Source organism: Taeniopygia guttata, chromosome 1A, assembly GCF_048771995.1.
Source record: "Taeniopygia guttata chromosome 1A, bTaeGut7.mat, whole genome shotgun sequence".
Classification (NCBI taxonomy): Eukaryota; Metazoa; Chordata; class Aves; order Passeriformes; family Estrildidae; genus Taeniopygia; species Taeniopygia guttata.
This window is the reverse complement of record NC_133025.1, coordinates 35,080,918-35,107,097: the sequence shown is the minus strand read 5'-3', so window position 1 is coordinate 35,107,097 and position 26,180 is coordinate 35,080,918. Positions and strand designations below refer to the sequence as shown.

Sequence of the window (26,180 nt, the reverse complement as noted above, 5' to 3'; positions counted from 1 at the left end):
CCTGCACCTGGCCAGTTGGTGTCTTCCTTCCTTTAAAGTGGGGTCTAGAGCATCAGTCCCATTGCTGAACCTATTTAACACGCTAACTTGGTTAGAAAACTAACTTTTGTGGGGGAAAAAGTACTTTTCCTTCCAGGAGAAGTTGAATTTTTTCAGTGATTGGTGTGTACATCAGAGTTGGCATGTCTGAGCGTGGCTGGAAGAGAGTATTTGTGAGGAGAGCCAGTGCCTTGCACCAATATAAACTGGAATTTCACCTGCCTCTCCTATTGTGGTGAAAAATTGATGCAGAAGTAGTAGATAGAACCCATATCTTGAGAATTGCACAGAGTATCAAAAAGAGCTGATTGTGGAAATCTGAGTATTTTTCATGAAAAAAAAATTGTGTTTTTTTGACGGGGTTAATGCTTTAAAAGACACTTACAGCTTTCACAATGTTCTATTCTGAGGTAAAGGGCAACCTATAGCTATAGTTGTCCAGATCTACAGTGGGAGATCAGAAAAGCAGTCCTGGAAATGTGATAAAAGTTCCTTTTTTCCTAAGATGTAACCCCAGAGCGTTTGAGGTTAATCTAGGTTGTCTGCTTGTCTCTGCATTTTTCTTTGTGCTGGAATTGCCAGTTACCTGATCTTCAGTGAGCTTTTTAAATCTGTGTTGGCAAAAGATGATCATGATTTCATCTATTCATTATATTCTGTTGGTGTTCTACCAATTAAACTGCCTGAGCATCTCACTGTAAGATCAGCCAAGTACAACTGTGGGACAAAAAACATTGCAACTGTGTAGCAGAAAGATGAGGGAGTTTCGGCATGTCTGCCACACCAATTCTAATGTAGATTTGATTGGCTGTTACCACTCAGTTATTTTAAAAAATTCCTTGCAAATGACAAATGATAATTTTAATTGCAATTAAATTTATTAATAAAGTATAGGAGTTAGATGTTTGACATTTGTATGCTATGACCATGAACCAATAAATGTGCTGCAGATACTTGGGAGTAGGTTGAAAATGTTGGAGTAACTTTCATGTTAAAATATCAAGACTTTGTGTAATATTACTGTCTCGTGAAGATATACAAATGCTTATTTTTTTCTTACAACGTGGGATTGGTGTGTATAACAAAAGGAGTTAACCTTCTTTTTCTGTTCTTGTAAGTATGTCCTCTGTTACACCTATGTCTCTAACTTTGTCTTCTTATTGTAAAACTTTACATTCTCACCCCAGCTTCCAAAACACAAGTCTGTTGTGGTTACATTAAATGACTCAGATGACAGTGAGTCTGATGGAGAGCCCTCTAACTCAACTAGCAGTGTGTTTGGAGGACTAGAATCTATGATAAAAGAAGCAAGGAGAAATGTTGAGGTAAATGCTGCAAAATTTTCATAATTTTAATGATTTTTCTTTATATATGGAATTTAAACTAGAATTCATTCAAGAAATACTGAATTGCATCAGAAGGGGGTAAGAGTGAGTATGTTAGTCCTGACTGGAGAAGTATATTGTAACTTGGATTGCACAAGCTAATAAAATTTTTTTTGTTGAAGATGGCATCCTGAAGATAGAACTTGGAATATATTTTGGTTTGATTTTTTTCAATTAAAATTCAGTGCATCATTAGGCAAAAACATAGTGGCTTAAAAGATCTTACTAGCCTTGAACAGCTTTAAGTTAGTGCTGAAATTCCTCTTCTAAATACTGCTTGATAGCTGTATTTTAAACTAGTGTGACTGGTACTGACTTGAGTCTAATTGTAACAGGCATCAAAAATCAAAGCCCCTCCAAAATCAGAAAAAGAGAATGATCCAATGAGAACTCCAGAGGCTCTGCCAGAGGATAAGAAAATAGAATACAGACTTCTAAAAGAAGAGATTGCCAGGTAACCTTAGTTTAATTATTAATGTAAAATGTGTTTTATTTGTAGCCGTTTACTAACTAGTCTACTTTTGTGACCTGAAGGAAGATCTGAGTTTAAAATCCTTGCCATCAACTTCAGGTTTTTCCCCCCATGCAGTTTTTTGGTAAGATGACACAGAGGTCTAAAGAAAATCCTGGGATTTGAACTGACTTAGAGTAACTGATTGCAGTTGTGGAAAGTACTTTTTTTTTTAACTTAAAATCTTGTCCTGCTGCTCATTTCAAAGATTTAAAAACTCTTGTGAGTATACATGAAAATGAATGTTGAAGCTACTGAACAGCTTTGTTTTTAACATTTGTTTCAGTCGTGAGAAACAGCGCTTAATTAAGTCTGATCCAGTGAAGAACAATTTGTCCCCTGCAAATTCTGATGGTGAAGTTGATGGAATTGGGAGAATAGCAGTAGTAACCAAACAAGTCACAGAAGCAGAAGCAAAGCTGAAGAAAAACAGGTATGCATTTCACTGTCCTAAGTCCTAGATTTTGCTTAACATGATGAAGAGTAAATATTTTCAAATGCATAGCATTTAAAGAACAACAAACAATTTTTCCTGTTGTCTTGAACTATTCAGCCTTTAATTCTCTTGCTGTGCAAAAGGAATTCTGTTGTAGTGCTAGTGTGGTGTTTGATAACGTTTAAGTATGATTTGTCATACTAAGTGTTTTCAGCTGTATTTATGTTGTGACAAGAATATGACTTGTGCCACCTAATATGGCTTTTCTCTTGTGGCATGCCTCTTTCGTGTTTCTCACCCTAATTTCCAATTACGAAGTAATTGGAAGTAGAAGTGCTTTGCGTTCTCTTCTCAGCTTCTTTTGCCACTTGATTATTTCTGTATGGTCTTGTGAACAAACTGGGTTGTGGTCAGTCATCAACTGAAGAACAATATTGTGTCCTCTCTTTATCCACACCCACATACCTAAGTGTTTATCTTCCTTTGATGCATAGCTTTTTGTAATTTGTCTACTCTATTGTTGTGCCATAATATTATGGCTTGTAATCTGGTAGTGTCTGTATGTGCCCTAAGATGGAACTAGGTTGTTACTTAACAGAAAGCAAGAATGTGCGTTTTGGTTGTCAATTTTCTTGCTTTGCATTTGGTTTGCCTGTCCTTGTAACTAGAATGCTTTTTTCTGTGTTATACTTACATGCTGAACTTGGGATGCTAAAATGTGCTGTATATATTGGCATGATTTATTGACTTATGGATGTTAGGACTATCTGGAGAGGCTTAATTTGTAGTCTTTTTGTAGGTGAGGAGAGCTGTGTTCTTAAATAACTGGGGGTTTGGAGGAGCAGTGGTTGCTCTAAGAAGTTTACCTTTGGAACAAATTGTGTACATTCCTTTTCTATTTCAGAATGCTGTTGATAAAGGATGAGTCTGTCTTGAAAAATTTATTGCAACAGCAGGCCAAGAAGAGAGAGAATGTTCGAATTGCTGAAAATAAAATTAACAAACTGGCTGAACAGCTACAAGCAACAGAGAAGATCTTGAATGCTAACAAGGCATTTCTCAGGAGGATTCAGGAACATGTAATTGGCACTCTGAAATGTTTGTTTCCTAGAGCTGGAAATCTTGAAGTGGGATGCCTGATTTTTGGAGGCAGTAGGCTTTTCTTTGAGTTACTTACTAATTCCCGTCTAGTTAGATCTCATTAATTCCATGTAATTATATTTTATTGTCTGGTCATATCTGTAAATTTACATCTTGCTGTAGCATTTAGTTTTTATTTTTTTTTTTCAGATACATAAAGTTCAACAACGAGTTACAGTAAAAAAAGCTCTGGCATTAAAATACGGGGAAGAACTTGCTCGAGCAAAAGCAGTAGCAAGTAAAGAAATTGGGAAACGAAAGCTAGAGCAGGATCATCTCGGTGTAAGTCAGCATGCTTTTAAACCAAACTACTTGGAAAAGAGTATAAATTTAATTAACAAAGTTCAAATGGAATTTCAGGAAGACATTTCAGAAACAACGTAGGGGAACTCTTCAAAACCTGCATTTCTATGCTAGGGGAATGGCATTCATAGATAAGTAATAAGAGGAGCCATATGGCTGTGAAAAACGAAAATACTGTCTGTAGACATCAATGATTTTGTTAAACTATCAAGCTAAGTTGCTGCAGAGTGGATCTGATACTGTTTGAAAAACAAGGCTAAAATATTTTTCTAAATTTTAGTCCTCCTACTCCCAACATCACTATGTACTTGGTTTATAGCTCAACTTCTAACTGGGGCCAGAACTTCTGTACAAGCCCTCCCTGTATATGATATAGGGTAATTTTTATCGCAAAACCTGCAAGTCTGCCACTTGAATTGTGGCAAACTTTTCATGTTTTTCTGCTGTTTGTTGAAATCTTGAGGCAAGAGTTTAAAATACATTTTTATAAACTCTGAATTAAATACTTTGCCTATGTTTTTTCTTGTTGTTGATAGATCAGTAGATGAGGAAAATTAAAATAGAGATTTTTTTTTCTTTTTAGCCAAGCAAAATGTTGAAATTGGATACTTCCCCTGCATCAAGTCCAAAAAAACCTTCAGCAGAATTGATTGCACTAGAGAAGAAACGACTCCAACAACTGGAGTATGAATATGCTCTGAAGATTCAGAAGTTGAAGGAGGCCCGCGCACTTCAAACCAAGGAACAATCAAATACTACGCCTCATGTAGAAGAGGAATCTGAATTTGCATTACCTCAGCCATCGCTTCATGATCTTACACAGGACAAATTGACTTTGGACAGTGAAGAAAATTACTTTGATGATGAAGTTTTGTCTAATTCAAACAGAGAACGAAGGAGATCTTTCAGAGAATCGAATTCTTTTACTAAGCCAAATCTCAAACACATGGACACTCCAAAACAAGAAACTATAAACAAACTTTCTAAAAGGGCTTCTGAGGAGCCTGAGCTGTTCCTTGGGTTGAATATTGATGAACTGAAAAAACTTTATGCTAAAGCTGACAGCTTGAAAGAACTGCTAATGAAAAGTACTGCCTTTATTGTGCCTAAGGAAGATCTCTTGTGTGGTCAGGTAAATGTTCTACAATTAAACGTGAAGCTTGTTGTTACTAGGTGGTATCACAACTGCTATCTATCTATTTCCTAGGAAATTTCAGTGGACGTGGATTTTTTTACATCACAAAGTAAACAAGCTGAAGTGAAACCATTTCCGTTTGGACCGTATCGTAGTCCTCTTCTACTATTTAAATCCTACAGGTATGAAGACTGTAGCAGCTCTTTGACTTGTACTTATGTATTCTTGTTCATATGTTCTTCAGTGCCTTCTGGGTTTCAGTCTTCCTTGAAACCCAGGCGTGTACAGAAAGGCAAGACCCTAGTGAGAAACTTGACTATCACTAAATAGTATTGCCTAGTTTAGAGAATCTAATGATTTTATTCAGGTTTTTTTCTGTTGTGCACATGTCACTTGGTTTTGTGCAATATGCTGCTTTTACATTGTATTGCACGTTGTTTGATGCAACTAAACTAAAAACTGGTAAAGTGGATTTTTATATCTAGTATGAAGCAGTGTAAATCCAAGAAGCATTATTTCTTTGAACTTGGCTAGGATATACATAATCTGAGTCAAAATTGGCTCAATCATCTATTTTTGAATTCCTTCTCAGTGGAAAGAGGCATAATCACAGTGATTCATCTTGACGGTAATATCTGCAAGTGTAATCAATTTGGCACATTTGTCTTTTGACTAAAGAGAACTTTGTTCTTACACATCAAATTTTAGACAACAAAAGTTGAATTTAAACTGGAGAAGTTGTATCCATGTGCTTCAGGTTTTTTATTGCTGTAGACTTAAGTAGTAGAAGATGGAGGATGCCATCTTCACAGGAGTATTCATTTTAACTTGTAGGTTATGATGTCAGTTCCTGAAGGAGCTAGGAATCCCAAAATTGATGTAGTCAAACTTCAGCTAAAGATTTAAAACAAATGTTGGTCTGCTAGACTAAGGCTGGTTTTGTTTGTTTACGCATTCTAAGGCTGATACATTTATTTTTTTCCTACTGTTTCTTCAAGTTACTCTTTAACAGTTCTCTTTACCACTTCTATTTGATGTTGGTCTTAATACTGATTAGAGCATGAGATTTTCTATAAACTACTGAAATGCACTTCCAGTAGTTTGATTTCCATACCGGGTTTTTACTACACTCCTGTTTTCATATTAATGAAGTTCTGTACCTAAAGGAGATAAGAATGCTAGAGGAAAACTTAATTAGGTTGAGAAGTATGCCATTATTCCCTTCTTCTCACTCTTGTTTTTATCTTGTTCTTAGCCTGTAGGTTAATGATGCTTTTGGTTAGTAGCAGGGTTTTGGAAATAATGAGATTTAATACTGAGAGTGTTTTTTAATTACTTTTTTTTAGAAAACTGATGTCTTGTCTGGTGTACTTTATGGCAATAATTTGCTGTTTCATTTTAGGTTTAGTCCTTATTTTCGTACCAAGGAAAAGCTGTACCTCAGTTCAATAACGTATAGCAATATGATTGAGCCAAAACAGTGTTTCTGCCGCTTTGATTTAACAGGCACATGTAATGATGATGACTGTCAGTGGTAAGTTCTTAATTTTTATGGCTTAAATCAAACCTCTCCTCTAGGTACCTTGAGTCTGAAATAAGTACGGTTTTCTTTTCTTTGCAAGATCTGGATATGTGCTCCTATGCGCAAGTTCTAGACAAGGTTATTTCTAATACTCTATTACAGATACTTAATTGGAAGAAAGACTCCTTTCAACTAAGCCATGAAGAAAGAGGAGGCTCTTTAGATGTAAATTTAGAAAAATAGTATGGCCTGATAGAGAATATTTAACATTTTTCTAGTAATTGAAATGGATCTGGTTATATACAACTTCAGCATAACCTTGTAGGACCTCACATAGTGATACTGTTAAGCACACTTGATATGAAAGGCATTTACCAAATAAATGATTAAGTGAAAAAACAGTAATATTGTAGTGTAATTCTAATTTCCTGGAAAAGTGCTAGCTAAGTTTGTTTCCTTAAAGGCTGGTGTTAAACTGTATTTAAAAATAAGTTGTTTGCCAGTCTTCTGCAGTATATTTAAAAGTGGATATTAATTGGTTAGGAATGAACTCAATATAGAAGCCTAACTTGTGGTAAAATAGGAGTGAACTTTATTCTGGATCAGCTTTTAGCTGCTGTCATCAGACCATTGTTTGACTCGTTAAGATACAAAGTGATAACTAATTCTCATAATTATGTTACTTGAGCTGGAAAGTTCTAAATACTGTGCTGTAGGCTTAAGTTTAGACAAAACCCAGATGCATTTAACCAACTTTCAAAGCAAACAATACTTCTGTTGTTATTGTTTTCTTTATGCCTTACCCAAGAGTGTACTAAAATTTTCTTAATATTTGTTATGATAAATGTATTAATTGCTTATTTTGTTTTAGGCAGCACATGAAAGATTGCACTCTTAGCCGCAAGCAGCTCTTTCAGGATATTCTGTCTTACAATTTAGAACTGATAGGCTGTTCAGAAAAAAGCACTGATGAGGAAATCAGCACTGCCACAGGTTGAGTATTTTGTCTCTTTTGTATCTCAAAATTAATTTCTAAAGAGAATGTGTTTCATTAAAAGCTCTAGGTGCACAGACTTTGATGTGAAACAGTATATAAGATACAGCTATATACAATTTCTTTGATTGTCCATTTCAATCTTTGTAGTGGGTAGTTACCTCGGTGTCTTAGAGAAAGAAAAGAATCCCTGGTCTGAGGAACATTACATTAAAAAAAAAAAAGTATTGCTGGGATTCAGGGTGTTGGGGAGCAGTGAGCATGGAGTCTTTACCTCTCTCCTTCCTCAGTTCTTTCTGTAACTACTGGACTGATCTGTTTCAGCAGAGCTGGAATTTTATAACAATGACTTTGCCATATAGGAAAGTTGCCAAAGAGAACTTGCTTATTTTTCATTTCTTTGTGCTAGTGTGTTAAATTAGCATGCCTCTTAAAGTAGTCATATTTCATAAATTTATCATAGATTGTATTAAATTGCTGTTAAGTTACTTAACTGTTTTAATCTATATGCTTACCTAAGCTGCACATATTCTTGTTTCAGAAAAATATGTTGAAAAGCTTTTTGGTATAAACAGAGATCGTATGTCAGTGGATCAAATGGCTGTTCTTCTGGCCAGCAACGTCAACGAGAGTAAAAGTCACAGTAAGTAGCTTGGTAGATTAAATGCAGTATATATAAATGTGTAAAAACTATTTAAGTACCTTTATGATTTTGTAAACCAAGAATATATTTTTCTATAATTTATCTCAGTATTGTAAATTCTGATTATGGTAAAATAAAGTCAACAGAGTTTAAGGCAATAATACAATAGTTGGAGTTCCATTTGTAGAATTTATTTATGCAATGAAGCACAATAAATTCTAAATAAGTAGTAGTGAAATTTATGCACTTCTGTTGAACTCACAGAATCTTTTAACCTAAAATCTTTATTACAAAAAATATTTTACTCTTGAATATAGAAAAGTGAAAGAATTTTTACTACTTTGTTTGTTTACAGCACCTCCACATACAACTTGGAAAGAGAAAAGGAAATGGAGGCCAAAGTACTGGAGAAAACCTCTGTTAGATAGTAGCAGCAGTGAAGAGGAACAATTTGTTGGACCTATTAAATATGGTAATCTGGATGTGTGGCACCCTTTAAATGAATACTAGAGGAAAAAAGCCGCCTACCTCTTTCTAACGCTTGATTTTTAAAGTGTTTTTTGAGAAAACCAGTGCTTTTAATAGTTTTCTTGATTTTATAATTCCTGTATGCAGACTTTATTTTGCATAAGTTTTTGGGTAAAGGTTGACCTACACTTGTAATTTTAGTAGATTTTCCTTTAATGTGACTGGGAATTAGGGTGGAATTTCTAATTACCTGTTCTTAAAGAAAGAGCATAACGAGCTGTTTCCCTAGAATGTTTCAGCCTTTCCCATAGACCATTAAGATTTAAAAAAAATTTCCTTCAACAGCCCTGCTTTCTCCTTCCCCTTCCTGCTGAACTTTAAATAGCAAAGCATCAGTGTTCAGTTACCTTAAGTTTGTACAAAATTTTTATTTGTTGTGCGGTCAGGAGTTAAAAAAAAGCTGTGGTTAAGCAGCATTTGAAACTTGGAAGCTGCTAGAGAATCAGTAACCTGATAGCGTTTCACATGTGACTCTTGCAAATAGGAGCTTTAGGATTTGTTAGCGAATCTCTAAAAAGCATTTTGAGACACAGAATTGAGATAAATTTTTCTTTGTCAAATGTGTCTAGTTCCTAATGCTGCCTGATGAACTGCCTTAGTTGGTGTCTATTGATCAAGGTAGCCTTTACTGCTAATTCTTTCATTCCTTCACATTTGAAATATAACCAGTTCTCTAGAGACAATACAGTTTGAAGGATGCTGAGATAATGGTGTTTAGTTGTGATCAATGGGTATAGTTGGAATATATAAATGCCACCTCTTGTGAGAGTTACCTATCACTACTGTTTTAAAAAGGAAATTTTATTTTAAAAGAAATTGTATATTACTTACAGCCCATCCCACAGAACATAAAAAAAGAGTTCCAGTGCTTGATACTGTGGTGACTCCAGATGATGTCCGGTATTTTACAAGTGAGACTGATGACATTTCTAACTTGGAAGCAAGTGTCCAAGAAAATCCCTGTGATGTACAGCTTTGGATTAAGCTTGCATATAAATACTTGAATCAAAATGAAAGGTATGTCTGCTTCATTTGAGATCTTGCTACATTTGGCCTTGCTTCTATGATCAAGTTTCCTATTTGATGGTAAAGAACCTTTTTCAACAATGCCACAAATAATTCATTGCTTTAAGCAGGTTAAAAAATAGGTTATATTTCCTGCTGTATCTAGTACAGTATACGAGTAATAAATTACGTTGATGGATTCTTCGGGTAGATTCTTTCTTGGAATGGAAGTTGATGGAAAGTAGTGTGGGAGAAGTAATTGTTCATGTTTGAAAAGTGTTCTATATAAGATTACAGTGGAGTGTTGTACTTCCAGCAGTAAAAGTGGGCCAATAAACTCAAATCATTCTTCTCTACAGAGTGAGTAGTTGGAATAATGTTTGAAATTAGTTCCATCAGCCATCTTTCTTATAAATACAGTTCTGATAGTTGGTTTTATCCCTGTAGAAATCATCCAGTTGAGCACTTGGTTTCTTATTTTGTGATTTTTTTTTTTCCTTTTAACTTTAGTCTGCTGAGTTTCTCTAGCTTCTCTTCTTTAAAATTATGCTGCAGGGTACCATGTTTCTATTGGCAATCAGATAATTTGATAGGAATTCTGTCTTGATGGTTTCATCCATTATGATGATTGACTTCAGTTTTAATAGTGAGGTACAGTTGAGCAACTGTAGCAGGAAGTAAGGGGAATGGAGAGGAGCAGCTCTACTTTAAAAGCCTTGTTTAAACTCTGGATAGTGGAAAATATAGGAAGAAATCAGTTTAACTGTATCAGTAGGTGCCTGAACAATAGAAGGGGTAGAGCTGGAAAGGCCACTAATCGGAGTATTACCAGCAAGTAGCAGCATGAGAAGAGCATGCCTTCTAAGTGTACTTGGGAAACAATCAAGAAAAGAGAACCTAGTAGAAGATATGCATCCTTTTCTTAAAACAGCCACCTCTCCCATTCCTACTTCTTTAATAGTCTGAAGAATTTTGGCTGTTCGAGTAAGTGAAAGTGGGATTGGGAAACCTTCTGTTGGGGTTTTTTTGAGACTTGTATACTTCTTCTCATAAATGTCCGTGTAAAATAATTTCTAAAGATGTTTTCAGAATAAGTGGGACCTCAGAAGCATTCTGTGGTTTTATGGAAGATGTATTTATGAATTAAAGCTCAGCTCTGTGGTTTGCAATATAGTTAGTTATTTCAGCTAATCTTATATTACTTGGTGGGTATCATCTCATGATTTTTTATATAAAAAAATAAAATTTCCATTTTAAAAATGTTTTAGAGTCAGAACCTGTATGATAAGCTGAACTAAAGGCTTATATTTAATGACTGTAGAAAGTAAATTAAATATTTAACAAAAGTGTAACTTTACTGCACCTCTAAAATAATGTACTTAAGTTCTTTAGCTTGTGTGCTGTAAATGCCTTTACATCCTTGCAGCTTGAGAACTTTGCTTTCAGATCAATCTTACCAATTTTCATTTAATTTGGACTCTTACTTGAATTGTCACTCTTCATAGAATACTTATTTCTGTGCACTATGATAATTGTACATCATAATATCTGAAACTTACTGAAGCTTTGAGACATTGATAGTAAAGGAAAGTGTGTAATAAAATATACTGTGTGTGACTTCCATTCTAATTAAAAGATCTATTTTCATATTTGATACTGTGGAAGTCATAATACCAACACAGTTGATGTGAGTTCTTTTTTCAATTTTTAATTTTTACAGCTCGTCATCTGAGTGTTTAGATTCTACTTTAAATGTTTTGGCTCGAGCCCTGGAGAACAACAAAGAAAATCCTGAAATTTGGTGTCATTACCTCAGACTTTTCTCAAAAAGAGGAACCAAGGAGGAGATACAGGAAATGTGTGAAACAGCAGTGGAATATGCTCCCTCTTATCAAATCTGGTGGACAGTAAGTAAAAATTTCAAAGTATAAATTAAATATTCTTGTAAGTGTGTGCTTTCTGCTCTATGAAGTCAGCATGTGTGACAGGGAAAGTGTCAAATGAAAAGCATTGTAGGTTTTTGAAAACTCTAAATTTGAAAATGAAGCTATTCAAATTCTTGCAGGTTATTTGCATAAATCAGTTTTCCTCTGGTTGTAGAAGTTGTTTAGAATCATTGTGTTACATTGATTGCAAAACTTGGGTGTTCTTGTACATATTGAAAGTGGTATCTTTTGAGGTTTAATATGAAAATTTGGTGTGATAAGATAGCAAAAGGCATTATTTGAAGTTTGTGATCTGTGTGATTTTTAAACCTTAACCTAGAAGCTTTACTTGTATTGTGATTGTTACTATTATTTATTTCTCTCTAGTTTTTGAATTTGGAGAATTCCTTCGATGGAAAAGACTATGTATGTGGGAGGATGCTGCAGTTCCTAATGGAAGTGACAGGAGGAGGAGAAAACCCAAATCTTGTGTCCTTTCAGTTGCTAGAGACTCTCCTTTACAGGGTTCATTTAAGCCTGTTTACAGGAAGACATCAGAATGCTCTTGTTCTGCTGCAGGTAACTTCTAAGTTACCACCCCAGGAGTGTTTTCATTGCTTCACCTTTTTAATGTGTGTGACAGTGGTAGTTTGACTTTAGTGGAACTGTGCCTTCCTTTAGGAGAATTTCTTCAACAAGTAGGGGCTTATGCTTTGAGCTATGATGCTATTGTAAAAGCTGGATATACCTTTGCGGGTTTTGTTGCCTACTTTTTTTTGTTTGTGTAGCTAATAGCCTAGACTACTAGGTCTCAACATAATTCCCAGGGAGATACTTTATTTTTTGGTTTATTGTAAACCAAAAATCAGATTTGCAGTGAAAGGTCTGAGAGTATTGCTTCAGGTATTCAACATTGCTACAGAAATTATCAAACCAATAGTTCTTGGGAAAGAGCATAGTAGTTATCTAATAGTATTGCTCTACTCTCAAATCTGGAGACTGTTAAATTAGATTTTATTGCTCCTATCAACTTTGAAGTCAATTGAATTGTCTCAGGCCAGAGCTATGTCTGTAGAAGTAATTTAGGTGACTGTTAACTCTTGTGTAGATGATAAAAATGGTGGCTGAGAGTGAGAAATGGACATCACCCTCTCCCAAAGTGGGAGCTCTGTCCTTTCAGTTGCAGGTTGTTTCATTCCTGCCAGCAGGTGCCACCTGTTGCTTGTTGCAGCCTGTCACTGTTCTCAGAGTTTGAGAACCTCAGGCTTTGGTCTGGCTCCATTTGGAATAAGACAGCACAATGCTGTGCTGGCTTTCCCCAGATGTACTGGGAAATATAACTCCAAATGAATAAAAAGAGCAGAGCTCTGGAGAAAAAACTGTGTCAAATCAACATGAAAATCCAGGGAGAATAACACTGGTTACCCTTACCTTTCTGCAAAGCACAGTCACAACGTCAAACTTTTTTTTCCAAATTAATCTGAAAGACGTAGTTCAAAATAATGGCTTGGCAAGAGATTATTTAATTGTATTGCAGAGAAAATAATTTTGAAGTAACTGCTACATCAGAGTAAATAGCAGTGTGTATTGGAAAACCTGACAGCAATTTTTTTCAAGTATTTTGTGGACTTATTTTTCAAGTAATAAGTGAAATGCTTTTGAAACACCAGTTTTCACCAACTTCAGGACATGTGTTCTGCTGAATTTTGCATAAATTTGCAAGTATATTCATTCCTTGAAAAATGCATTCTTTGCTCATACTGTGTTTGTCCAGAAAAATGTTGACACATCGCTAGTCATGAGGTTCTGTTGCATTTAGAAAGAATTTGTTTAAACTTTATTTAATTGCATGCTCTAATTATTTTATTTGGGAACTGCTAGTTTAACTGGACTATTCTATCTTTGTGTATGACTAGTAGAAAAATTTGAAGTAGTATCCTCATTGTCAGTAAGGTTTCCAAAACATTTTTAAAAACATGTCCAGAGATGCTGGCCTTTTCAGTAGACTTGAATAGGTGTAACTTAGTAATTTTATAACTAGAATTTAATAAAGAAAAACCCCAAGCCAAACAAGCAACCCTAAATGCACAAAACATAGTAGGATATAGCAAGTTGAATCCAGGTTGTAGATGGAGTTGTATCTAGAGCTGCTGTATTACTTCTATGGAACTGGAAGTAGTAGGAGAATAAAGCAGGAAAATGGAATGAACACAGGTTGAGAGATGCATGTTTTCAAAATGTCTCTTCTCTTTTTGCAATAACAATCTTCTGTGTTTTTTCTGAACCTTTACTAGGAACTCTGTGTAATTTGAATAGCCACACATTCACATAAGCTGAATATGATTCTGATTGACATAAAGAGCTAGTTCTTCCCTTCTCTCTGGAAAAGTTTTGAGAATATTAAAACCTACTCTTCCTGTTTTCTTTTCCCATTCTTAAATCTTAAAGACTTTGTGGCTGAAATACAATGTATTTCTTTCAACCTTTACAGAATGCTTTAAAATCAGCAAATGAAAAGATAATAGCAGAACACCTTACTGCAAGTGACCGTTGCTTGGCTTGGCTGGCTTACATACATCTAATTGAATTTGGTGTTCTCCCAGTCAAGTTCTATGATCCAGCTAATGTCAGTCCTTCAAGGATTGTGCACAAAGAGCCATTTTTAATACCATGGCAGACAGTTCAAGATGTGAAGACTGATCCTGATACACTTTTAGCTATGTTTGAAGGTAAGATTAAGGTGGTAAATATTCTTCACATGTCATAATTCAAGAAGTATTATTCAGCTTCAGAATTTCAAGTCAGTGCTCATGAGTATGTTAAGCCATTGAATTAATCCAGTGACTATTGCATTTTGACTTGAACAGAATAGTGAGGAAAATCCACATTCTTGGTTGCTTAAGCAACACTGAATTTTTAATCTGTGGTTTCGACCCATGACTTTATCTTGGTAGAATATGATAGTTCAGAGAAAAAGACTAGTCAGTGGCTTGTGATTGTATGACATTGCTTGTTTTCTTGGGCTTATGCAAGCATAAAGCCAAGCTTCAGCTGTCATTCTTTCTTACCCTTTTTCCCCTCAGTAGGATATGTTTATTGGGAAGCTACTTTCCTGGAATATTAGTGTATTTCCTTAAGAGGAAGAACAATGCATGTGTTTATCTTAATTCACAGTTTAGGTAAATTGAATAATTTTTTTTAAATGAAAAACGAAGATAGTAGAAGAAATTGAGTTTTTAGCTTATGGTGGTGCTGCCAGACATAGACTTCATAGTAGCAGACAAATACTGTTAGATAGTATTTATAAATGTCAGCATTTAGTGGTTAGCCAGCAGCAGTATTTAGTTGCCACTGAGAAAATAACTGTGCTGCTGGTGGTAATGCAGTGTTGAAATAGTCAAAAATTAATGGAGTAGCCCAGCTGTGTGAGTGAAGGCAGTCTAGCTATGGGAATGGGATGTTCATTGTTGGATGACTTTTTATTATGCTGAGGAGAAAAAGAATATCCCACATTAGCTTTTGCCTCAATAGCTTTCAACAGCTATGCTGAAAATCCTGGAATGTGGTTTTAAATCTACGGATATACTTCTGCCTGTAACACTGCTTTAATGTTTCATTGGTAGGATATTTCCTATTTCCAAAATGAGTAAGAGACGAAACGGAAAGCTTTGTCTTTGCACTGTGGTGATAAGTAATGAGAGCTTTTCCAAAGATGATCATCTATTACTAATAATTTGCAGAAACAACACTCTCAGAAGTATCTTTTCATGCTTATATGTTTTCCTTATGTTCAAGGAGACACTTTATTATGTTAAAGCTTCACATAGTTTTGGCACTGTTTGACATGTAAAGGCTTTGTTTTTTACTTTCGTTTTGAAGATGCAGTCAAAATATGCACTGATGAAAGCCTTGAGGCTGACAAAAGAATAGCTACCTGCTTTCCTCTCTATAGGAACATGATAGCTTTGCTGAAACTTCTTGAAAGGTAAGTTGTTGCAAGACATTCTTAACTTGAGTACTCAACTTTTTTTTTTGTTAAACTTAACGTTTACTTTTTTTTTTTTTAAGGTGGGAGTCTGCTGCAGAACTTTGTAGGTCTTTATTGGAGCTCTGCCCTAACAACTGTCAGCTCTTGGAGAGTTTGGCCACCTTGTATTTGCAGATGAAGCAGAGTGAAAATGCCCACAAAGTGTGGATTGGAGCTTTTGAGAAGAATCCTCAGAATGCGGAAATTTTTTATCGATTGTGTAAATTTCTTGTTTCACAGGTAATGTTCCACTTCAAAACTTACTTGCAGCTCTGCTAGCTCTGCAAAGTTTCAAGCTTGTTGGTTAAAAATATAATCAAATGGATTCAAATTAAGGATATTTTTGTAATGTCTAGTACACCTTCCTATAAGTAGAAGTATAATTGGCAAGGCAAGTGACATGATCAAAGATTATCTTAGCAATTACATAAAATCATAGATTTATAGTTTGTGTTGTTCTAATTCAGTGTAATATCCTTAAGCAAGAATAACAGAAATTAAAAGTACACCTGTAATATTTTTCAGCTTCTTTCTAATGCTGACTGCCTCATTTAAACTTCATTTGTGAGAAAATGAAGACAATGGAGCATTGCAGAGATAGACACACCACTTCTTATTTATTTTGCTTATATTAGTCGTACCATATTCAGGTTGATGTTTGATTTTTTTTTTCTTTCATTAAAAAAACCCCAAACAACAAAACAGGAAAGGTCAAGCAGTATTCTTCCACTGTTGCAAGATTTTGTGGCAGCTTTCTTTGAGAATACATGCCAAGAGCATGGTCCTATGGATCTCTTGAGGTATGTTGAGAATAAGATTTTCATTTAAATTTTGGCCATATTGGCATTTTCTTGAATTACCTGATAATCTAGAACTGTCGAGCTCTTGTTTTTTAGCATGGCATGTTTTGCCAAAACTTCAGTGAATAGTGATTTGGTATAAGGTTTACACTTGTTTTTGCATAGACACTAATTTATAAAGCTATGAGTATCTAAAAATAAAACAACAAAAATGTTGACTATCTGGATTTGGTTAATGAAAATCAATCATATATATATGCCAAAGTTGTTTTGTTTATTTATTTCCCCCTAAAGCTAGGAGCCTAAAATTACATATCTAAAATAAACTGTTTAGGCACTTGAAAAAGGCCTCCATCAAGAGGTTCAGCATGTTATTAATTGGATTGTTGTTGAAAAGACAGGTTTCATATGTAGCCTGATGATTTTCCCCTGGAATTTTAGCACCTAGTTCAAACACAGAAGTTTTCAAGTCTGCAAGTTCCCTATGGTCAAAACAGATGCCTGTGAAGGTCTTCAAAGCAAAAGCGCCTTCTATGCTAAAGTTTATTGAGATGAGCTTTTGAAATGTTTTTATCTCTAAGTTAGGTGTTAGATTTTATTCTTGCTTACGTTTGTTTATGTACTTGATGCATTTTATGAAGGGGAGAGTCTGTCATATAAGGCAACATTTAACTTTCTACATAATGAAAGAGTGAATGCCTTCTTTATTAATTACTTCTATATTTCTGTGGAATGCTTATTGTACAGATTTTATCTGGGTAGAATTAAACTGAAATCTAGGAGAAGTGCATTTTTTTAGTAGTTTTCTTGAGCTGGACTTCCTAACTGAATGTTACACCTATGTAGGATTCTTCCATGTAGAAGGTTATTCTTGTTTACTACTACTGTTTTCTCTTGTAGATATCTCTTGAATTTTCCAATGCCAATTGAATTTACATCACCTCTCTATAAAGAACATCTTACAGATGATGTTGTTAACCAGCAAATCCCATATCTGTGGCAGATCTACTGGTGAGATTTTCCCAGGAATTTCTGAGAAACAGCTATTGTGTCTGAGTAAATAGCATTTTCAAAAGCAGAGTATTCATTATTTGCCTAAGGGTGTGTCACTTTGGATTCTCTGAAAAAATGATTGGCCAGTCCTTAAGAGAACCTACTGGCCTGCTGCACAATGGAGATAATTTTATGAAACTGAGTTGCATGTTGACTTAAGTTTTCCACTTGAGAAATCTTTCAGGAATGCTGACCTGTAGGAGTGGTAATAGGTGTGTTCATCTCAAAATGTTTTTTGTTTTACTTTTGGTTTAGGTTGCTGCTGCTAGTAGTATTTTTCTTGTCTTTATTTTACAATAGCTTTACTTGATAGAAGTTTTCATTCTCTTTAGTCCTGATCTCCCCAGCTCTGACTTACTGTTCTAGATATTCATGGAGAAGCTCCACAGTAAAGTAATGCAGGAGGGTGACCTATTCCTCCACAAGAGGTTGTAAAGGAACATGTCTTTGTCATGTATACACAATCTTTTTTATTTATTTTTTTATTTTTCCTATTTCTTCCATCATTCCTTTTGATAGCAGCAGTATACAGGATTGCCAGACACCACATTATTATCTGTGTGTAACTTACACCAGTTACTTAACTGTGGTTACTGAGGTGCTGGCTTACACTGGTTAAGAAGTTTACCATTTCATGGTTTGGGTTTGTCAGTCTTCACAAGTAGCTATTTGGCTTTTCAGATAAGTAAAATGGCAAGGATGATACTGCTTCATGTACTGAGTGAGAAAATGGTTTTCAAGAAAATTTGAATGAAACCTTATTTTTAAAGTTTATGGGATTTTTTTTGTATTGTCTATTACTATCAGCTTAAATACTTTAGAATTTAACAAAATACTTCTTGACAAGTTCAGTTTTGGGTTCGGCACTTACACAATAGAATTGGTACTAAGACACTTGAGGTCACCATTTAATCATAAGGTGCTCTGACTTAAGCTCAGATTCTCCTGTATTTTAGCACCTGCTTCTAGGAGGGAAAATAACTGTTCTTGAAATAAGGACCTAAATTACTTTCAGAGCTAATAATTGAGTGTTTCTCTGTTTGAGTTTTGCTGCAGTTAAGTGTCTAGGTACTTAGGCCTGTGTATCTATATTACCTTTCTTCAGGTATGGAGGACAAAAGCCATAAAAGTTCACTTTTTCCAGTTAAAAATAGATTGAAATCCACAAAGCCTTAAAGGTCTTTTAACAATGTTTTACTTGGAAAGATCATTTGTGTGTGCACACCTAATGTGTTTTTATACACAAATGTATACACACACTATTTTAGAAGGAGTAGCAAGTAGGTGATTTAGTTAATAATTCCTGGGGAAAGCAGTAGAATCACCCACTGATTATGTAACTTTAGTCAGGAAGGCTCAGTAGCAAGGACAGCCATATCTTTTTGTATTTCTGCATACTCCTTCTTTATGAGGTTGTTAGATTCCCCCCCCCCCCCCCCCCATTACTTACTGCAAGTCTTTTTTTCATTCTTATGTTACACTCTGAAATAGAGGATTTTCACAGTGTCTTGATCTAAGAATGTGTCTGCTCCTGTCTTTGAGTTCTTGTGTGTTGGTCTAACTGAATGTTTCTTTGAGAAACTGTTGAAGAAAGTTACAGGGGGGCTTTGAGCTTTCTTATCAAGTTTTTTTCTCTTCTGACACAATCAGTATGTTTCTACCCCAGATCCTGTTAATATTTGTTTCAAAATACTAACTTTGTTGCCAGAGACTGATACTATTTCTCAAGTGGTTTTAATTCAAAATGTATTGTTCTGGAAGTGGAAACTCAAAACTTGTCTCCATTCTGTAGCAATTAGAGCATTCCTACTAGTATTAGTGAAGGGAACTTTACAAGAGTAGAAGACAATTTGTAATATTTACTTTTAAGGGTTGCATTTCGAACTTCATGGTTGTTTTATTATTCCTTGTTACTTGTTTTTGGGACTTACCCATTCTAATAAATTAACTGACAAATTAGTCCATGATACAGTTAAACTGAAAACACTGTTTTTTTGTTGCATCTGGGAATGAGACATTCTTAATTGTGTCTTTTTCTGAATGTGTAATTGCATGTATTGATTATGACAGACAACAGTTTTTATCTTTTTATTATAAACAGCTTGTGCCAGTCTCTTCATGCAAGTGTTGGTGAAGCACTGGATGCTTATGAAGCAGCTCTGGGGGCAGTGATGCAGCAGGAAACTGTTCAGAACATTTGGTTGGAGTAAGTTCTTAAGGGGAGAAAGCTAATTAATCTCAACTATTAAATGAACACTACCAGAACCATCTTTTTTCTTTTCTTTTTTTTTTCTTCCAGTTACCTTGTTTTTCTCAATAGCAAAATTGTTGAATCCAGCAACAAAGTACAAGAATTCAAGCTTTTTACTGATCTAGTGAACAGATGTCTGGTGACAGTCCCCACACAATATCCAATTCCATTTAGTACTGCTGATTATTGGACCAATTATGAGTTTCATAATAAGGTAAAAATGTGTCTGTGAGCAGTTTTAGTTAAACAAAGAGGCTGATGACCTGTTAGTGGGTACCTGTAATCTATTTGTTCAGGTACAGCACTGGTATATGTACACAGAGAGCTAAAAAAAGAAGGAAGTGTCCGAGTGTAGTAGTGTTTTGAACAGAAGAGTATCTAGCAGTACCTTTTTAAAGAAAGGTCCTGTAATGCAAAGAGAAACTTTGATATGGTAATGAAAAATGATCTTTTTATAGAGAAAAGAGAAAATAGATAAGGGAAGGAAGATATGGTCACACAAGAGGAGTCTGCAGAGCTATACCACTGGCAGATGGAAGCAGTTCTGATCATAGAAGTTATAATGGTTGAGAAACAGAAGAAATAGGAGGAAAAAGTTGAGCACTTGGACAGAATAAAGCTTAGAAAAGTCTTGGGTCCCATTTTGCTAACAAGCTTTGCATTTGTCTTTATGCACTAAATGCAGGCTAGAAGGACTGAAATAGGTGGTGCTAGCAACTTGACACTGAATTCATATTATACAAACTGATTTATGTACTCTTGAGGGATAAGGTTTGAAGGTGGCAACTCATTTTAGTCATAGTGTTCATAGTTTTCATACCATTATTCTTATCAAAATAAGACTACAAAGTGGATTAATGTTTATAATTCAAATTCTACAGGTAATTCTTTTTTATTTGAGCTGCATTCCAAAATCTCAGCATTCCAAAACTTTGGAACGGTTTTGTTCTACTATGCCTACTAATCCTGGACTTGCACTGAGGTATGTGTAAATACTTTTAATTAAGGCAGGTAGTTAACATAACTGTTGTTTTTTGTGCAAGATATGCATGATTTGCTTTCTACTACAGAAGTAAAACTTCCTCCATTATTGCATGTTTCTTGAGGCATATTGTGCCTTCTGACGTCATCTCAATCTTGGATTTGACCATGTTCTGTTCTATCTGCAGACAGGTTATAATTATACAGAAATTAACTCTGCATTGTACATGACGACTTCAAATGGTCAAATTTCAAGTGGGTAGAGAAACATCATATATATATTAAAATCTTCTTGTTACTTGATGATCCATTACAAGTATAGCTCCAGAACAGATAAAAATGGATATACCAGTCTATAACCGTGCTAGCTTAAGGCTTAATTTGACATATTTTAAAGGAAATCTGATGGGAAACAACCAGTTAATGTAAGCATTACACTGGCTCTTGAACAGTGTTTCAGAATGTGCTCTGCCAGGAGTAGACTCCATGTTTCACTGTGTTCAGGTGCACTGAATGCATGAATATTTCAGTAATATTGAGAAGTCCCAAAACACTGTTCATCATCAACAAGGAACTCAAAGCAAAGGCTCAGGTGTGGTTGTGGGCATGGGGAGAGTATGACACACCTGCCTTTGGCACATGAAGTTGAATAGCTTCATTTTAAACCAAGTTGCGATTCTGTCTAGATGGAACATGCAGCTCCCTTAGACAGTGTTGATACTGCATGAAATGGGTGAGCAGAACTGATTGATTGTTATCCCTAGCCCCATTACTATCAAAGTAATTTGTCTCTTTTCAAATGTGCAGTTACCTTGTGCATACTAAAAGTGAATCCACTCGTAATATGACAAGATCATGTTTTCTTTCTGATTTCACACTTAGTCTCTGAAAGTGTATCTTGTTTTGTTCTGAGAGAATGATCAAATCAATATTGTATATGGTGGCTTGGGCTTTTTCCTACTTGCAGCTCTTGAGTCAGATTAGGTATAATATATTTTGTGTAATGTGTTTGTATCTTTGGATAGCTTTTCTGTTCCAAGTGATTAGAGCACTGGTCCTTTCTCATGAATGCCTTTTACAGACTGCTTCTGCGATACTGGGAGGAGAGCAATGTTCAGATTCTGAAACTACAAGCCAAGATGTTTACATATAATATCCCAACATGCCTGGCCATCTGGAAAATGTAATGCAACAGTCATACATCTGTTTTCATAGCTATTGCTTTTGTTTGTAAGGTTTACTTCACAAAGGTAAATCTGAAATGTCCTTCTAATTGGGCTTGTACTTGAAGCTTCTCTTTCATTAGCTTATTATTTTGAGAGTAACTTCATTACAGCAGACAGAGATACTGTCACTTCTTTAAAATGAGAAATGAAATCCCTCTTGGGCAAACATAAGTGAATTGATATTATGCAGATAAATATGAATTATGTATTTACAAATTGCCTTTTAAAATTCAACTATTGACTTCTGTCTCCCCCTCTCTACCCCTCCCCTTTATATATCACAATAGCAGTATTCTCCATTATCCAGTGATGCTGAACTGATCTTTTTCTTCAGTGTTTGTTCATAATGGGGAACCACTGAAATGTCTTGCTCATGTAAGGTTGTTTTTAAAAAATGGCTATTTTTATCTTTTCACAATAGATTAACCTCATTTGAAGTTAGTTTCTTCTCAAGGAATTAGTAATTCCATTCCACAGTCAGTATTCTGCCATTAATGGCATTTAAAATAATTCAAGAATAAATGTTTTTATATATTTCTTTTCCTCAGAGCCATTGCTGCCGAATGCTTTCTAATGGGACAAAGAGAAGTAAGTCAACACAGTGTACTAAAATGAGTAATTATGAAATTCTGAAAAACTTCTTATTTCTTGGCTTTATCCAAAGCAATGGTAGTCTCGTAATGCCAAGATTTCTAGTTAGTTGAAATACTCTTGTTTATAGACACCAAAACATGTGCCTCAAGTGTGAGAAATGTTTTTGACAATTGAGTTAGAATGGGTTATATAATGAGTGCATGCTCTTTCTGTGTGTCTTTCCTGGCCTGGGAAGGCTGTATTCTTCTTTTTTTTTTTTTATTTTGTTTGTTACCTGGAGGAGATTGTTGTATTTTAAGTTCTAGCAGAGGGAAGCAAGACTTATGCTGGAAGATGCTAATGACTGTCTTTACAAGTGGACAAGAGTGCTGGAGGGAAGCTTTTTATAAGGGCATGTCATACTAGGGTGAGAGGAAATAGCTTCAAACTGGGAGGAGGTTTAGGTTGGATATTAGAAAAACCAGTGTTATTTTGAGGTGGTGAGACACTAACAGGTTGCCCAGAGAAGTTGTAGATTGCTTCCAGGGATGAGGTTTCTAGGCCAGACTGGGTGGGGTTTTGAGCAACATGGTATAGTTGAGTGGAAGATGTCTCTGCTCATGGCAGGGGGTTTATCTAGAGGATCTGTAAGATCCCTTCCAACCTGAACCATTCTTCGATTCTGTGAAGTAGTCGGAAGGGTGGGTCTGCCAAACTAGTGTATTAAAAGAGTTTCCATAGTTCCCGACTACACACAAGAGTTCAGTTCCCTTTTTTCCAAAATAGTAAGTTTACTTATTAGTAATTAGAGTAGGGAAATATCACTCTGTGTAGAAACACAAAAGAGGTTTTTTGGCACAAAAACTGGATCACTTTTCAAATATTCTGGTATTGTTGCTGTCACCTTCAAAATACTCTTCCACCTGTGAAAAGATGCTGTGTATTTGAGGGTGGGGGCTGTCATGAAGCCCTGGATTTGTGATTCATCTTTTGCTTGTGGTATTTGAGCTACTTCTCTGCTGTATCTGGTTTTGTGTCATCTTGTAGTGACTTACTCTTAGCATCCTTCTTTTTTGTCGGAGGTCTTCTGAATCAGTATTAAAGCTGTAACTGATGTATAAAGGGTAGCATGGCTGTTGTTAGACTTGTATATGAAATGTTTTCTTTCCTTTTCTATGGTCTCCTAGAATGTTTAAGAAGAACATCCCCTAAGCAGAATTACTTTGTTTGTTAGATCAAATAGCTCAAAGTCAGGAGATATCAAAGGCTGGATTGCCTATTCAACCTTAATTCTGTCTCTGTGTTGATGGTTTGGTGTAATCTGTAATTAGTCACAGATCCCTGCTTCAGTCATTGTATTAGATGGACTACATCTTAAAACACTGCCTATAGTAAGACTGGTAACTGAAAAGAGCTCTGATTTGGTTGGTTAGAAAAATATAGGTCAAATGCATAAAAAGAGGGCCCTTAAAGAAAATGAACCAATTAAAATGAAGGCATATGTGAAACACTGTAGCTGGATTACACCCAGAAGAAATCTTGTGGTTTTCTTCTGCAACCACCTCACTAATTATACTGTATATGGTAAAAATCAGTTAAGTAGTCACACACAGTGCAGTTGGGATTTGTGGGGGTCTTGGTCTAAGATGTAGTGAGCACTTAAAACTGTTTATACAAATCAGTGATTGTTCCAGATAAGTGGATTTTCTAGTAAACAAGTAGGATATTGGTTTAAAATGGAATTGTGATACAGATTCTGGATTTCCTGTTTCTGGAGAACCTGTCATTTATTTCCTTCAGAAGTCATGTAAAGGTTTGTTAAAAGAATATGAAAATATGTACGAATATTTAAAATGCCAACAAATACCTCCCCTAGTGACTCTGAAGTTGGGACTTAAGATACCAGTAGTTGAAGGACACTTGAGTAAGTACTAGTATTAAATATTTTGGTCCCCTATTTTGAACCATAAAATAGTAAAACCATTTTTGTTTTTGAGAGTTGCAAAGACTTTTACTGATTGTTGAAGCATAGATAGATGCTGAAGGCAAAAAGCCCATGAAACAGTTATTTTCATTGCAGGATTGTGATGATATGCAATAAACAAGACTTGAGACTACATACTGAGTGGTGAAAGAAATACTCAGTAAGCTGCTTCATTCCCTGAATATGTTCCATCCTGTGCAATGAATGAGGCAAGAATCTTGTGAAGAAAAATAGCAGGTCCTCATGTAACTAATCACATTCATACAAGGGTCAGAATTAAGGTCAGACATAAACCTGCCTTTGCTTTTAGTACCAGTTTAATGCTTGACTTCAAAACTATTTTAAAAATTATTGCAAGAGATTTTTGTGCTTCAGATAATTCATTTTGACTGCATGAAATTGTGCTGGCTTTTAATACTTGCCTTTGTTTTACAGGTCCATCATTTATATCAGAGAGCCCTTCAGAAGTTACCTCTATGTGCAACACTGTGGAAAGATGTAATGTTTTCTCCTTATGATTAAGTTTGAGGTTTCATATAAATTCTCTGCATATCCCATATCCATAGATGTGGTGATGCTCAGGCTCTGGCTAAATCTTATGTCTGCTTCCCCATCTCTTTCAGCAACTCTTGTTTGAAGCATCAGGAGGAGGTAAAACTGATAACCTGAGAAAACTAGTTTCCAAGTGCCAAGAGGTTGGAGTCAGCCTAGATGAGCTTTTAAATTTAAACACTTACAGAACAGAAAACAAGAATCTCTGAACGCTGGGTATGGTCAGCCATAAGTCCTATAAAATGGCAAAATCAGTTGAATTCTTCAGGCTGATCCATGCCCTAAGATCTATGTAAGGCAGATGAGTATTGCTGAGCATATCAAGTCTCCAGTCTGCTTTCCTTGAACCTGGAAACAATTAACATGACCTTCCTCTGGAAACATGAACTCCCTGTCTGGCCTTGCTTCTGGGCCCTGCCAGATTCTCATAACGTCATCTACGTAAGTATAGTTAATCAAAATGACAGACTTTATTTTTTTATGTTTTCTTTTTATTTACTGTTTTCTTTGTTTTGCTGTTCCTGATTCACTTGACACTCTCGCTGATGCCTGAGAGATCTGTGTTTGGGATTAATTTACTGGGCTGTGTTTACAGTAAAAAGCAACTAGTCCATTTTGGGTTTTTTCCTTTTTTAAACCTTTTTTGAGACTTTTTCATTACAGGATTTAAAACAAAAGCAGCCGCTCTTAAGGAAAGTGTAACTGCCGTGGCCACAAGTATGCTTCTTGCACTTGAAGGCTCTAAGAGGGTTGCTTACTGCCCTTTTCTGCATTGGACTCATGGCAGAGACTATTAAACTTGAAGATTAAAGAAACTTTTGCAAAATGCCAGTGCATCAGAACCTAAGAGTGGTCAATTATGTGCAATTTTTTGTAAAGAAATTTTAATTTATAATAAAGTTTAACAGTTTAAAGAAAAATATTTATGTGTTTTGTTTTGGCACTACCTTGCACTATTACATGTGTTTTTACAGAGACTTTTTCAATACAAGCTGACCTTAAAAAAAAAAATCTGTCTTTTGTTATTTTGATCAAGAGATAAGCAAATGTGGTTGAGCTGCCCATTGCAGATATAGAATAACTGTCCCCCTTGGGGTTTTTTATCCCCTTGCCTCAGGTATACAGTTGTTTGTCCCATAACAACTATTCCTATCAATAATACCATGT

The 26,180-nt window shown here is 35.4% G+C and overlaps 1 protein-coding gene across 5 annotated transcripts in view; it reads left to right on the top strand.

Annotated features, from left to right (window-relative positions):
* Positions 1–25,933, top strand: part of ZFC3H1 (zinc finger C3H1-type containing) — a 41,383-nt gene extending 15,450 nt beyond the window's left edge. For 4 of the 5 annotated variants that reach the window (XM_030259783.4, XM_030259774.4, XM_030259768.4 and 1 more), the window contains exons 10-35: positions 1,227–1,364; positions 1,760–1,878; positions 2,222–2,368; positions 3,276–3,450; positions 3,662–3,793; positions 4,398–4,946; positions 5,022–5,131; positions 6,352–6,483; positions 7,343–7,464; positions 8,007–8,108; positions 8,464–8,580; positions 9,470–9,653; positions 11,362–11,548; positions 11,954–12,145; positions 14,058–14,295; positions 15,446–15,551; positions 15,635–15,833; positions 16,299–16,393; positions 17,294–17,404; positions 19,548–19,652; positions 19,746–19,911; positions 20,579–20,679; positions 21,760–21,861; positions 22,453–22,492; positions 24,897–24,959; positions 25,085–25,933. In XM_030259783.4, the coding sequence (XP_030115643.4) occupies positions 1,227–1,364; positions 1,760–1,878; positions 2,222–2,368; positions 3,276–3,450; positions 3,662–3,793; positions 4,398–4,946; positions 5,022–5,131; positions 6,352–6,483; positions 7,343–7,464; positions 8,007–8,108; positions 8,464–8,580; positions 9,470–9,653; positions 11,362–11,548; positions 11,954–12,145; positions 14,058–14,295; positions 15,446–15,551; positions 15,635–15,833; positions 16,299–16,393; positions 17,294–17,404; positions 19,548–19,652; positions 19,746–19,911; positions 20,579–20,679; positions 21,760–21,861; positions 22,453–22,492; positions 24,897–24,959; positions 25,085–25,222 (3,870 nt within the window). In that variant the 3' untranslated portion in view covers positions 25,223–25,933. Of the gene's footprint in view, positions 1–1,226; positions 1,365–1,759; positions 1,879–2,221; positions 2,369–3,275; positions 3,451–3,661; positions 3,794–4,397; positions 4,947–5,021; positions 5,132–6,351; positions 6,484–7,342; positions 7,465–8,006; positions 8,109–8,463; positions 8,581–9,469; positions 9,654–11,361; positions 11,549–11,953; positions 12,146–14,057; positions 14,296–15,445; positions 15,552–15,634; positions 15,834–16,298; positions 16,394–17,293; positions 17,405–19,547; positions 19,653–19,745; positions 19,912–20,578; positions 20,680–21,759; positions 21,929–22,452; positions 22,493–24,896; positions 24,972–25,084 lie in introns of those variants that run through there. The other variant, XR_003957311.4, reaches the window with a different exon arrangement.
* Positions 25,934–26,180: the final 247 nt, after the last annotated feature.